General features: G+C 40.9%; 1 protein-coding gene across 5 annotated transcripts in view; it reads right to left on the bottom strand.

The window, feature by feature from the left end:
- TTC7A (tetratricopeptide repeat domain 7A) overlaps positions 1 to 12634 on the bottom strand; it is a 170624-nt gene that overhangs the window by 135091 nt on the left and 22899 nt on the right. For 4 of the 5 annotated variants that reach the window (XM_017744795.1, XM_008641720.2, XM_017744796.1 and 1 more), the window contains 3 exons: positions 8546 to 8624; positions 5348 to 5508; positions 4840 to 4903 (listed from right to left, as the gene is read on the bottom strand). In XM_017744795.1, coding sequence (XP_017600284.1) covers positions 4840 to 4903; positions 5348 to 5508; positions 8546 to 8624 — 304 coding nt within the window. Of the gene's footprint in view, positions 1 to 4839; positions 4904 to 5347; positions 5509 to 8545; positions 8625 to 8720; positions 8948 to 12634 lie in introns of those variants that run through there. The other variant, XM_017744797.1, reaches the window with a different exon arrangement.

Genomic DNA, 12634 nt, shown 5'->3' with positions numbered 1-12634 from the left:
CCTACACGAAAGGAACAGAGAGAAGCAGAAAGCAAGGAAGGTTGTTTATGGATACTATCTTGGGTTTTGCTAACAGTTATCTGGATTTAGAAAGCTATCTTCCAAGAATTTAAATCCTCCTTGCACATTTGGAAACAAGACTTACTACTGCAAAGCAGAAGAAAAAAAGCTCTCATACCCTGTTCTCCAGCAACTCACATTAGAACCATTTATTCAAGAGGTAACTAGCAGAGGTAGTGTATTTCCCACTAGAAACATCCTGCAGTCCATCTCTGCAGGTCCCAAACACATAACTTTTGCAAACCAGCTAAAGAGACAGCCAGATTTGCTACTGTAAGTGCACAACCACGATTTGGCAGGAACCAACAGAGCAGGCAACCCCGTCCCCCAGTTGTCTCTTTCAGCTGCCATAGTCCAATGGCCCTCAGTAAAATAGTCATGATGGGAATCCAGCTGTTGTATCATCACTGGGCTTGGTGCCATTTAAAAAAAAAGGAAAAAAGGAAAAAAAGGAAAAACCAACCTACAAAAGCAACCAGAGATTCTTCTCCACCAACGTATTTGTTGGACAGCGTTATTTTATAAAACTAGGAACTGTAGAGCTAGCAGGTTTTATTTATTTTTGTGCTTAAAAATACATGGGTTTAATGTTGTTCTGTTAAAGGCATGCTCACAGCCATGAGTTTGTTCTCACCAGTAAAAAGAACAGGACAAGTCCCAGTATCCTACTTCCCCCCTCACCATCTGTTCCATGCTCTCAGGCCCTCCAAGGTCAAATCGCCTTTAGGGATCCAAATCAGAGATAAGATGGGGATGACATTTCTAATCTTTGTTACACAGGCACAGAATTTATTCGTTTTGGATACAAGAAGCTTCATTTCCAATATGAGTGAATACAGAGCCAAAAAAAATAAACCATGTTACCTAGTATGTTTGGTGGACCACATCAGCCAAAATCCCCAGCTGTTAAGAGCCAGCATTGCCAGCACTGAATAAAGGCATCTTAGACTGTACGTTGGACCTCAGATTCCAGAAGGGAAGGTTTCTAAATGCAAACAAAGAACTTTTTCCTTTTTTTAACCTCAAAAGTAAACACAAAAAGTAATACAAAGTGTTCCATTCCTGGCTCTGAGAAGCTTCTGGGTAACTTTAAAGGCAGTGCAGTCAACTCTGAATACTCCTGAGAATGGCTATTAAAATAAACAAACCTGCAGGGTTAGTCATGCCAAACCTTCTCTGTCTACACCCTGCAGCTCAAAGCACCGAAGTCCCTGATGGTGGAACCAGTCCTGTTCCCACTAGTAGGTGATGCAGAAAAATCACACTCCAGCAAGTCACAAGATGTCCTCAGTTCTCCTCACAAACAGTGTCACTGGTTTAGATGGGTTAAACACAGTAAGAAGGAGGACTAGTGGTTTAAAAATAGGCAAGTCCATTTTTCTCCAACATGTGATAGGAACACATCATTCTGCCACAGCCTGAGCTTGTAATGGCTGTCACCAGCTGGCCTTCTTGGTCTGAAGGAGAGCATTTTCCCCCTCTCAGAAACACAGCCCATAACTTATGCTATACAAAAGGAATGAGAGAGTAGCCAGAAGGCCCAAACTCCCATAAAGACAGCCCTGACTGTGGCAAGCTTCAGGCTGCCTGATTTGTTTCACTAGATTCCCGCATGAGAACTGTACAGCCAAAGGCTGTGACTAAGAAACAGCTGGCACAGAGAAGGAACGTTTGCCAAGCTCAACAACCAGGATTCTTTTCATTGTTTACTGAGATGCCTCAGCTTACGAAAACAGACTCCCATTTTTAACAGGACATAAAGAACACAGGACGCAATTCGTGAGAGTGCCAGGGCAAAACAGGCTACAAGCTTTCACTGTAAGTGTTAATACATCCACAGAAGCACCTTCAGAGCCATGAAAGAGGCTACCATGTTATTTGGCCATTTGAAAACCTTTTACGTACACAGGCTCAAAGGCAGAGTGAGTGAAATACTGAAGGAACCCTTAATTGCCCCTTTATTCTCATTTCATCCCACCAGAATATGCAAACTGGCTGCCTTGCAATGCAAGGGAAAGTGATAAGAAGTAATCACAAGCCAGAACCCTCCACCATTAAGAGCCAGAGAAGGTTTGGTGAGAAATAGGGTCTGGCTCTCAAGAACCTCAAGGCAATTTCCTGCTCTCCCCTTTACAGGAACAGTTCTACTCCCCCATAAGATCTCCTTGGTAGTCACACAGATCCTGGCAAAGCAGATGTCAGCTTCACCTTAGGAATGCAAGTCAAACGCAAAAACAGAGTGAATTTCCGCAGCAAAGGTGTTCCAGGTGTATACTTCTTGAAAAAGTACCATGTCTCCTTTTCAGCACGTATTTACTTTGAGGTTCTCTGATGATTCATGCTCCTCCCCAGTACATCTTTGCTCTGTGTCCCCTCCACAGGCTGACAATTTTTTCTGTCCCTCCTTCCCCTAGTTTTGTCCCCCTTCAAGGTCATTTTGGAGTGGTAGGAGTCAGGAACGGGCGTGTGAAGAAGCTGTTTGGATTTACAGTCCTGCAAGAGAATTACAATGGCCTGGCTGCCCTTTGTCAGACAGGAGAAGTACCATTCTGGTGAGTTTTGCTCTGATAGACCAAAGTGTCAGAGTAGCCAACGTAATTGCTTACTTCTGTTTCGTTTTAAGGGGTTCATAATTGTAAGTACTGAAAGAACACCTAATCCAGCCAAAATCCAACTATGCTGCTTATTGGCCTACAGAAACATACCACTACCACTTGGCACTGACATTCTCTCCAGGAAGGAAAATGTTTTATCCAGTTGTTAACATCATATCATTAGGGAGAGACCTCAGTTAGAAATCTGCTTCCTGTTAACTCATTCCACGACCTTCTGTAAGTTTTTTAAAGGAAAAAAAAAATTCACAAAGCCAAAAACCAAAACTTCAAACAAACAACAAACCTGTACATGAGAAAACTCACTAGCCTACAGCAACGCTGTTATAAACAAAATTCCCCCTTCTAAGTACCATAATAAAAATCTACAGGAAAGTATTTATGGATTGCAAACATATGTAAGAATTAGAGTGCTCCCTCTGTTCCTTCACTTAGGAAGAACATTCACGTGGTTCCTAGGTGTATTTCTATACACTTGTCCTGAATTTTAGTTAGAACAAACTCGTGGCAAGGCTGATGCAAGATGAAGGCTCAGATGTGCCATTTCCCCAGAATCAGAAACACAGTTACATGGCTCCTGCAGTGCTCTGCTACAGGATCTTCTTGTATTTGTTTTATACGTAGCAGATCAAAATGCCTTGCATCTTCCTCCAGAAGTTCCTATATACTGGAGGCGGCATTTAAGCATACACAAGCTTACTTATTTAACCTGGAACTCAGCACAGCAATCCAGCTTCTATCAATAGCATTTTCACACTACTTCATCCATAACTTAGCTACAGGACCAGTTAGCTCACCATTTTACACGCTATTGGATAGGGATAACTTTCACCTCCTCAGCAGAACAAGATTGTGGAGTTCGGGGCTCCACATGGCCTCTCTAACTGCAAGTCAGTCCCAGAAAGGCTGGAGCAGCCGGTTCTGTCACTGCTCCAGATCCCGATCCTCCTCCTGCTTGGATCAGCCCCAGCAAAACCCACTGACATGAGTACTTCTGATTTTAATACAAGTGTCCATGATATTCTACAAGCCCTCACTCCTGCCATCTCCACTACTAATTGTGAAAAGCCCTTCTGACTGAAGAAAAGCCCTTGAAAACACAAAGCAGATGTCCTGCAGAGGTGTAATCTAGAGAGCACTGAAAAGCACATAGTAACACTCTGATGTACATGACTTTGAAGTCAATTTAATATTTTGGGGTGGTTCCACCTCTTCAATTTTTCCCCAAATTTTAAAAGCAGACAATATTAAATTGCCTTGTTCTGAAGAAGTTTGCGGAAAAGGGAAAGGACTTGAGCCAGAAGAACCAGACAAGAAAAACCGAAGGAAGCAAAAACCCAGAAGTTTCCACAGTATCTCTTTTCAATTTGTCTGAAAGTTATTAAAAAGTTTCTAAGAAGGTTGTTGATGCTCCAAGGTTTTGAATCTTTGAGGTACAAGTGTCCACCCTGTATTTAAGGCAAAATACACATCACTTGCACACTTTCAGAAAACATTTCTTACACATTTTCTGTATGTTTGCATCTTCTCAGAACATGAAAATTATCAAAGGTTACCATGCAGTTATTTTTCCTCCAATCTTCTGCCTGCCTCTTAAATGGATTTTTTAAAGCCAACAATGTTATAAATAGAAGAAATCTAATTATTTCACTGTAGCTTATTATGAATGTTTCTGCATGTCACAAGATTCCCTGTATCACTGCATCAGAAACTGTCAAAGATTGCTCCAGGCTGAAACAGCCAAGGACTGCAGACTAAGGCATGAAAGCAGAATACTGCATCCTGCAGTTCCAAACAGCAGGTACCACCATCATGCCTGGCTTTAGGCAAGGCTCTCTTCCTCTCATTCTTGGTCCATAAATCCACACAGATGTTATGAATGGAAACATCTGTCTACTGACAATGTCTCTGGATGTCAGAACCTGCAGGCAGCAATGGTGAATGCAGTAATTTTCTCTTCTTAGACAATTCCCAAAACTCTTCACTGACATTTCATTTAACAAAAGTTGTGTCACTAATAGAAGAATAGATAGCATTTTCTGCTCAGCATCTGAACCCTTGTTTCTGTTTATCTAGGGAAGATTCTGTAAACAGAACCAACGAGGAGATATGGTAATGCTAGCTATCCCTTTGCACTATTAATACTACAAACTCATTTTTGGCTTACCATGGATTCACTGATTAAGAGGAGGAGAAGAGCCTCTTCCACGTTGTCTTGAGGGCAGTACACACTGAAAGACAGAATACATTTTTCTGAGGAAGGTCAAGAGTTATCCTGTCAGCCTCTTTCTCATTTCACTAGAGAAGCAGAAACTTGAAACATCTCATGCATAATTCATTTGCTAGGCAATACTTTCTTTGCCAGTTCACACAATTAAAAGCTCTGCAATATATCTTAGATGAGCTATACTGAACCCTAAATAGATTATTTCAATTTCATAGCAACAACAGCCCTTTGGTTGGATTTTCTCCTTCCTGAGGGGGGAAAAAGAAAAAAAAAAAAAATCACTCTAAGTTTAATGTTTTATTTTTCCAGCAGACTTTTTAGAGGGAAGCTGAAAAACAAGAAGACACGAAACTACTACATGAAGAAGTGACATAATTAGCAGTACCAAAGAGTGTTCAAATACACTCCTTCCTCCTTCCAATAAACTGAAATAAAAATGAACACTTACTTCTCTTCCGAGTACATCTCAGGCCTCCGACAAAGAAGATTGCTAACATAAGACTGATATTCCTTGTTCATGAACTCAGGAAGCGGATCAGATAAAGGGCTCCAGTAACACTCTTCACTGAGGGAATGGAGAAGTACTTGGGCTAACTGTTTGGCTGCAGTCTAGAGATCAGTGAACAGTACAGAAAAACACATACATCAGTGAAGCCTTCTCCAACACAAAACATTCACCCCTCCCCATGTTCCACTTTGGGAAGGAGATGTACCAGCATGACAGTACCATTTTTCAGAAAGCTGGAGTAGCAAGATCAGCTGCTAAGGTCTACAAAAGTGTCAGTTTCTTCCCTCCGCAGAAAACCCAGACTTCTGCACTTACATGGTCTTGTTGCAATGCTCTAGGAAAAAAGCATCAAAAGGGCCTGGCAGCAAGGGATGCTTTGGTGAACAAGGACAACTGATTGCCAGGTGGACTGCTGAGAATCTCACAATAGTTACTATAACAGAGTATGATGACACTACACCATGTTCTCAGCCTCAGAATTTTGTACGCAAGTCTCAGGACCAGAGGCGACTTTTGTGTCAGGTTTAAAAGATCAACCTTTTATCTGTTAATATCACTCTTCCTTGTAGACTTTTATAGTTTCATCTTGGTACTGCTCCTCTCTTCCTGTTGCAGTAAAGGACAGAGGAGGGAAGATGCTTAGGAACTTTACAGTGAGACAGCAACATCACATGTACTTCTTTTACCATCAAGCAGTGAAAGATCCTTAAATACTTGCTTTCCACTTCATATGCACAGCTGGCAAACTGGGCCCAAAAGGAGGCAAGTTAACTTCACTTAGCAAAACTATCTTTGGCATTTGCCCTTGTCTGACACCCATCAAATCTCTAATTTCTTGCACTCAAAATAGATGAGAATGCAAACAAGCTCAGAGATACCAAAATGGGTGGTGTCTTCTGTGAATTCTAAGCAGCACGCCACTCTAAGCTATAAAGTAAATACTGCACAAAACAGAGGGCAGGCTGAAACTTCAGCCCTTCTGTCCTGATACTTGTAAGTTGTATTTTGCAACTTCTCTGACTACTGGATATGTCTTTTATATGAAATTTACACTTTACGAGATGTGTTATGAGCCCACCAAGAGTCATTTTCTTTTAAATACCAGGACAGGTATGCTATAGATGTCATACCACAACATCTATGGGATCAAATAAACCACACTGAGGTTAAAGTTCTTACTATCAATTTCAGAAAAACAACTTGTTTTGATGCAAGGCTCTTGATTTTCATCTACCTCATCACACATGAATTCACTGAATTAGTCTAAAATGCAACCATAGTAGCAACCACTGTCTCTTAAACATCATAAAGGAAGGCTTCATAGATGGCAGTGATCTGAGTGTGCGATGGGGTCTCAAAGAAATATCGTCACGTACAACTCCCTGGAAATCCCAAGACCTTCCATGCCCTCCTACTGACAAGTTACAGAAAGCAGTCTGTTTCTAACTAAGCTTTTCTATGCTTTTTATAGCAAGTAACTATGAGCAAAATGGCCTCAGGCCCTGCAACATTAGCCACTATCATTTTATCATCTCAGTGTGTAATTATTCAGTCAGTTTTACCCTGAGGAGTCAACTCTCCTATATTTTTTTTTCCTACAGTCTTAGAGGGGAGGGAAAATAATAAGCCAGCAACAGAAAGATCTCTACTGGTTCACACAGAAGTAGGAGTACAGTTTGTGGTAAGCCATTCACAAGGCAAGCACCAAATACTTCTAGTGTCTTTAATTTTAATATACAGCACAGTAGCTGTGTAAATTAGCTTCGCTCTTGTTTTGAATAAGATCAAACAAACCAGAACAGGCCAAGACTCTGATTTATGTTATTACTGCCTTTGGCTAAAAAAAGCATCATTATGCTTGAAGAACACTGTGATCCCACAAATCAGGGGGAAAAAAAATCATGTGTTTTACTTTCATGCTTGAAAAACTTGTTTAATTAAGCACGTTCCTCCCTTTGCCCTCTTGACGGCTCTTTAAAAATAAGTAAGAAAATGAAAATGCAACTTGGAAATCCCAGGAAAAGCTACTGAATGAACACCTTGAGAGTTCCCCTAAGGGATAATTCCCCCAGGGGTGTTGTACAGCTGTCCCCAGTTGCACAGGGACAGGAGCAATTGAGCCACATTCTGTCACAGTCTAGGAGCAGCAGATGGTTAAACTCATTTCAGCAAAATGGTAAAACAGGTGAGCACAAAAATAACGCTGAACCCTGATCTCAGTCTGGAGAAGGATGCAACCATTTGAGTGGACATTTATTTAAGTCATCTCTTCTAATTTCCTGCACAAGCTTCCACATGCATCTCTATTCTCAAAACCACTACGCAAACCCATGCCCACCTCCCCTGCCCAACTCCTCTGGAATGACACAGAACACAAAGTAGAACCAAGTACAAGTTTAGCTGTAAGAGTATCAATGCTCTTAGGGCTGCAAAGCTTTCATTCCCAAGACTGCTATTCTGCCTGCTGTTGACCTTGTCACCTCCTGAGTAACTTAAGGACAAGATCTCTCCAAGAGGAGACAGGGAAGAACCAGTTACAGGTCTAAGTTAAACATAAATATTTCTTTACCTGAGACATTTAGGATAAAAGAATGCAAAGATGCAGAATGCCAACACCAAAAAAAAAAAAAAAAATTAAAACAATTAAAATCATTCGCTACTGCATTGAGGAGGGTTTTACAGAAGAGACACTGCTTGCTGGAAGAGACAGAAGTACTTAATGCTTCTACATGCAAATGAAGAAAGGTGTGCATGCACACTGAAATTGAGAAAGAAAACAAGACGGCGTCACCTGAGGACAGCACTGTCAAACTAAATACATCTCTGTTTCTACACCAGGGCTAGAAAATGCACTGAAAACAAGAAAACAATCAAACAAAAAGCAAAACACAAACCCAACAAAAGTAACCTACACCCCCAAATCTGAAGGCTTGGAGGTTTCAGTTGGGCAGGTCTTTGAATTAAGGGGATCACTTGACATATCACTTCCAAAAGTTAAAAAAAGAAAAGAAAAAAAGAAAAAAAAAAGCCAGCAATCAATCAAGTAAGGACAAATACACTTTTGTGCTACTGCACTGGTCAATCAAGAAAATTCCTGCATACCAGACTGCCCCACCCTCCCATCTCCCATCCCCTTACCATTTTGAAGGTCTGAGTAGCTTTTGTTTCCGCAGTCCGTAGTATTTCTCGCAGACTCCTCATTCCTTTCACAATGTTTCTGTGGGGAAGACAGAAAAAAAAAAAAGAAAAACCCCTAAAATCAGCACACTGCAGACAGAATATTTTTATAATGTGCCAAAGCTCAGCAACACACCTGATATTCAAACAGCCCGTGGAACAACCACTAACACTGAATGTGCAGTAGCAGACAAGTCACTCTGAGGCACAGACAGGACAATGGCACAGAGCAAGGCAGCGACTGCAGCATTGCCTACTCCAGATGGCTTCCTAAGAGAAGATCACATTCACATTTGATGAACAGAGGGGACATTTGGAAGCCTTTCATAGCTCATATTTATAAAGCAGATGCTGCTCCTTAAAAGCATCCACATCTCCTCTTCATACACACAGACTGTACTTGTTTGAATTATACTGAGCTTACGTGATGCTTATAAATGACGATTTCTTTTAGGTGGTGCTTAAATGTCTTGTGTCTGATGGTCCAGGCACATGATGAAATTACAGTGGTTTAAACAGTTTATTATCAGGCAGTTAAGTTGCAGTAACTGTCTGCAAGCACAACTTAACCTGCAATAAGAGTGTTAGACTAAATAAAACAAAAATTTAAAAAAAAAAAAATCACATTACTTTGCATACACCATGAGCAATTAAAGCTGACTAGTTGCCAAATGCTATCTTAATCATGTGTCTGTGCACTCAGAGGGATGCAGAGAGGAAAGATTAAACACTGGACATATTAGTTAACACACTGGCAGCCTATCAGCTGGTTCAAGGCTAAGGACACGGCCCCACCACCACAGTAACTGCAAAATGGTTCAGTGCACATTCACTGCAGGGTCAGAGCTACCCTAAGAAATACAAGCTATCAGAAAAGGAGCAATGTTGTACAAGACAACAAAATAAGCAGTTGTACTGGTACATTAACTGCCACTTCAGCTTATCCAGGAGAATTTTCTGTGCAGACAAAAGCTAAATTTAATTTAAAAAAACAAAGCCATAAAAACCTTTTCTGTCAAACTGATTAAATTTTGAAGGTAAGCAGTACAGACTGCATTTGTGCCTGCTTTCATGCACTGCAAACCGTCTTGCACTCCAGGATCAACAGCAAACATTTGATGACAATAAAAAAAAAGTAATCATTTTGGGGGTGGGGGGATAAAAATGTGATCACGTTTACCATGAATACTGGCTACATAAAATGCCACCCTAAAGCTTGTACTCACCATGCCACAGAATGCAAATGCTTATGGCCTTACTTCCAAGCAATACCCATCTCAGTTTTAAGCTGTGAAGTAATCTATAGACTACCTAATCATGGCCAATGTACAGGCAAGCAAGAAAGTAAGACAAGAGCAAAAACACTGAAGACTTGTAGAGAAAGTCAGAATGCTGTCTCTTTTATGTCCACTTTCTCCCAAGTAAAAAATGCGCTTTGAGTTTCTCAAGGGGAAAAAAGCTCAAGGAAGTTTTTGTAAGTTGGACTTAAATACTTCAGCAAGCTCTCCAACGACAGGGCCAAAACACCAGGTGCTTTTTAGTGGGTCTAGAATAGAATATACTCACAAAGATGGAGTTCTGGACCTTATGCACAAGCAGTGACCAAATCCAACGGAACTGTTTACATGGTATTTACTATCAGACAGAAAAAATTAATAAATTCCCCCATCTAAACAAAATTCAGCTGCCCAGCTGTTCTCCTTGATTACCGAAAACTACCAGCATTTTCTGTTCTTCCATGGACTCCTTAAGAGGCTGGACAGAAGAGTTATGGAGGATAACAGTTCTACAGCATTTTCAAAAATGCATTTGTTTAGGTTTCTTGTTAGCATAATGATATTTGTCTTAATACAGTGCCAATGAATTGCATTAACCAGCATCAGAAAGAAGACTAGTGACCACTTGCAAAGCCAATTAATTTCACATTTGGCACATACTTACAAGAAAAACCTACAGAATGTGATAAAAGGAGACAGCTCTGTTCCTAGAAAACTAAAGCAGCATTACAGTTCAACATTTTAGACAAGGCCATAAAACAAGCCTCCTGGTAGAAACACCTTGCTCTGGGATGGGGGGAAGGGGAGAAGACAAACAAGGAATAGAGACACTGAAGTGAATGAAATAATAAATGGCAAATTGCTGTACATCTGCAGCAGTCAGGGCTGGAACCATGCAGCACATGACAAATGCTTAAGAACACCTTTAACAGATGGCAGCAGTGCAAAATGGATGGCACAGGAGGAGCACCCAGCACTCACCACCTCCCAGACAAGTGCCCATGTGGTCAGGATCTATCAAAGAGCACCCACTCGATCCCCTGAGCTCTCAACAAGACCAGTTCTACAGGACTGAGGATTTGGTTCGGCAGCTTTTGTATTCTGAACTTTATCGAACATTACTGAGCCATGACAGGAGACAGAGCACACCTGCCAGCATTTTGCAAACATAGGAGTTTGTCTTTCCACTCTACTGTTCCAAGCCAGGAGACCATCCCAGCACATTTCATTTCAGGCATACGAATTGCTCTGCCCATAACAATAAGGAACTCACTGTTCCGTTAATATATGCTCTTTACATACTAAACATGCACTTGAAGAGATATATATTTTTTTCAATTAGGACCTTAAGAAGTTAAGAAAAAGAAAAGTATGTATTTGAACAGAAATACACGCTATGTAGATGACTGGATGAGGATGCAGACATAAAGCCTCCAGCAACCAGTGGTGAAAACACTTGATCTTACTTAGGTTAGAAACTAAACAATCTTGAGTCCCTGCAAGACTTGGGTAGAGGACTACCTGGAAATCCCAGGTAATGCTGCCTCAAGCCATGGCATCATAAGTGAACATTAGATCATGGAAATGAAATTAGTTGGAAGAGTCCATAGGCCCCTATTGTATTGCTAAGAAGCCAGAAAAAGAAATGAGGAAAAACAGGAAGAGAAAAGCACGTGATCATTAAACTGCCTTGGTTTTAGCCACAGTAGTGGCCAGAGCACCATTTGAACAAAACATGATGAAGTGCAGTTTAGGATTCAGTTACGGCTAATCTAATAAAAATGAACACAGACAATCATGGGCACAAACTGTGACAAAGGGCAACTTGAAAGTCCAGTCAGTCCAGCTTGGCATAAAAATATGTTTTGTTTGTGCATGTACCCTGTTAATATAGATGAATTACCAGTCCATGAATCAAAGCAGTCATATCAGAGTTGTCACATAGTTTGGTTAACACTACATAAAATTTTAAGACACAAGAAAATAAAAAAGTACACTGTTTTCTATGCAAATTGCTGGGAAAAATATTGACAATAAAAGAGTGGACCATGGACACAAAGGTCTGCAAAGACAGTGCCCCAACAATATGGTCACCAGCAGATCATGTTCTTATCTCCACTCATTTACTGCTAAAACAGCTAGTTGCTGAGAGATAGAACAAACCATCTTGAGATAATTACATAGCAGTTTGCATAGTCACCTCTCCAGAGTAAAGCAGTACTCAAAGCACAGAAACAGCAGCAACACCACTGCCTTTGCCCACCTCCTTTTGCACCTCTGCACCTCACCCAGGTTTCTAACAAACCATACCCTCTCCTTAAACAGCTGTTCGTGCACAGACACAAAATGCACCTAAAGAAAAGGCAGTAAGAAATGAGCCTTATGTTTATACATCTGCATCAAAAAATAACCAAAACCAAACAAACCAACTAAGACCCAAAACCTAGTGCAGGTGATAACATGAAGACAACTGGCTGCCTCTTACAGTATGACAGCATCTGCCTTCCTATGTTCTGCATCCACAGCATCAACATTCCTCACTGGAGGACCAAAAGAAAGCTTTCTTGGGTTGCAGCATGGCAAACAACTGCAGGAAATGCACCTGCAGCAACACAGTATTTTTAAGTAGCATGTTATTAAAAGCATCTGTGACTTCCACAGCTGCAAGACTTGCTGCTCCTTACAGTTGGCAGTTCAACACCTGAAGGGGAAACTGGATCTTTCTTTTATATTGCTGCCTTCTTTCCACTGCACACTGCAAGAGAAAAGGGCA

The sequence above is a fragment of the Corvus brachyrhynchos genome, unplaced genomic scaffold, assembly GCF_000691975.1.
Source record: "Corvus brachyrhynchos isolate BGI_N302 unplaced genomic scaffold, ASM69197v1 scaffold258, whole genome shotgun sequence".
Taxonomy (NCBI): Eukaryota; Metazoa; Chordata; class Aves; order Passeriformes; family Corvidae; genus Corvus; species Corvus brachyrhynchos.
Note: the sequence above shows the minus strand (reverse complement) of the source record. Positions and strands in the feature narration are given on the sequence as shown.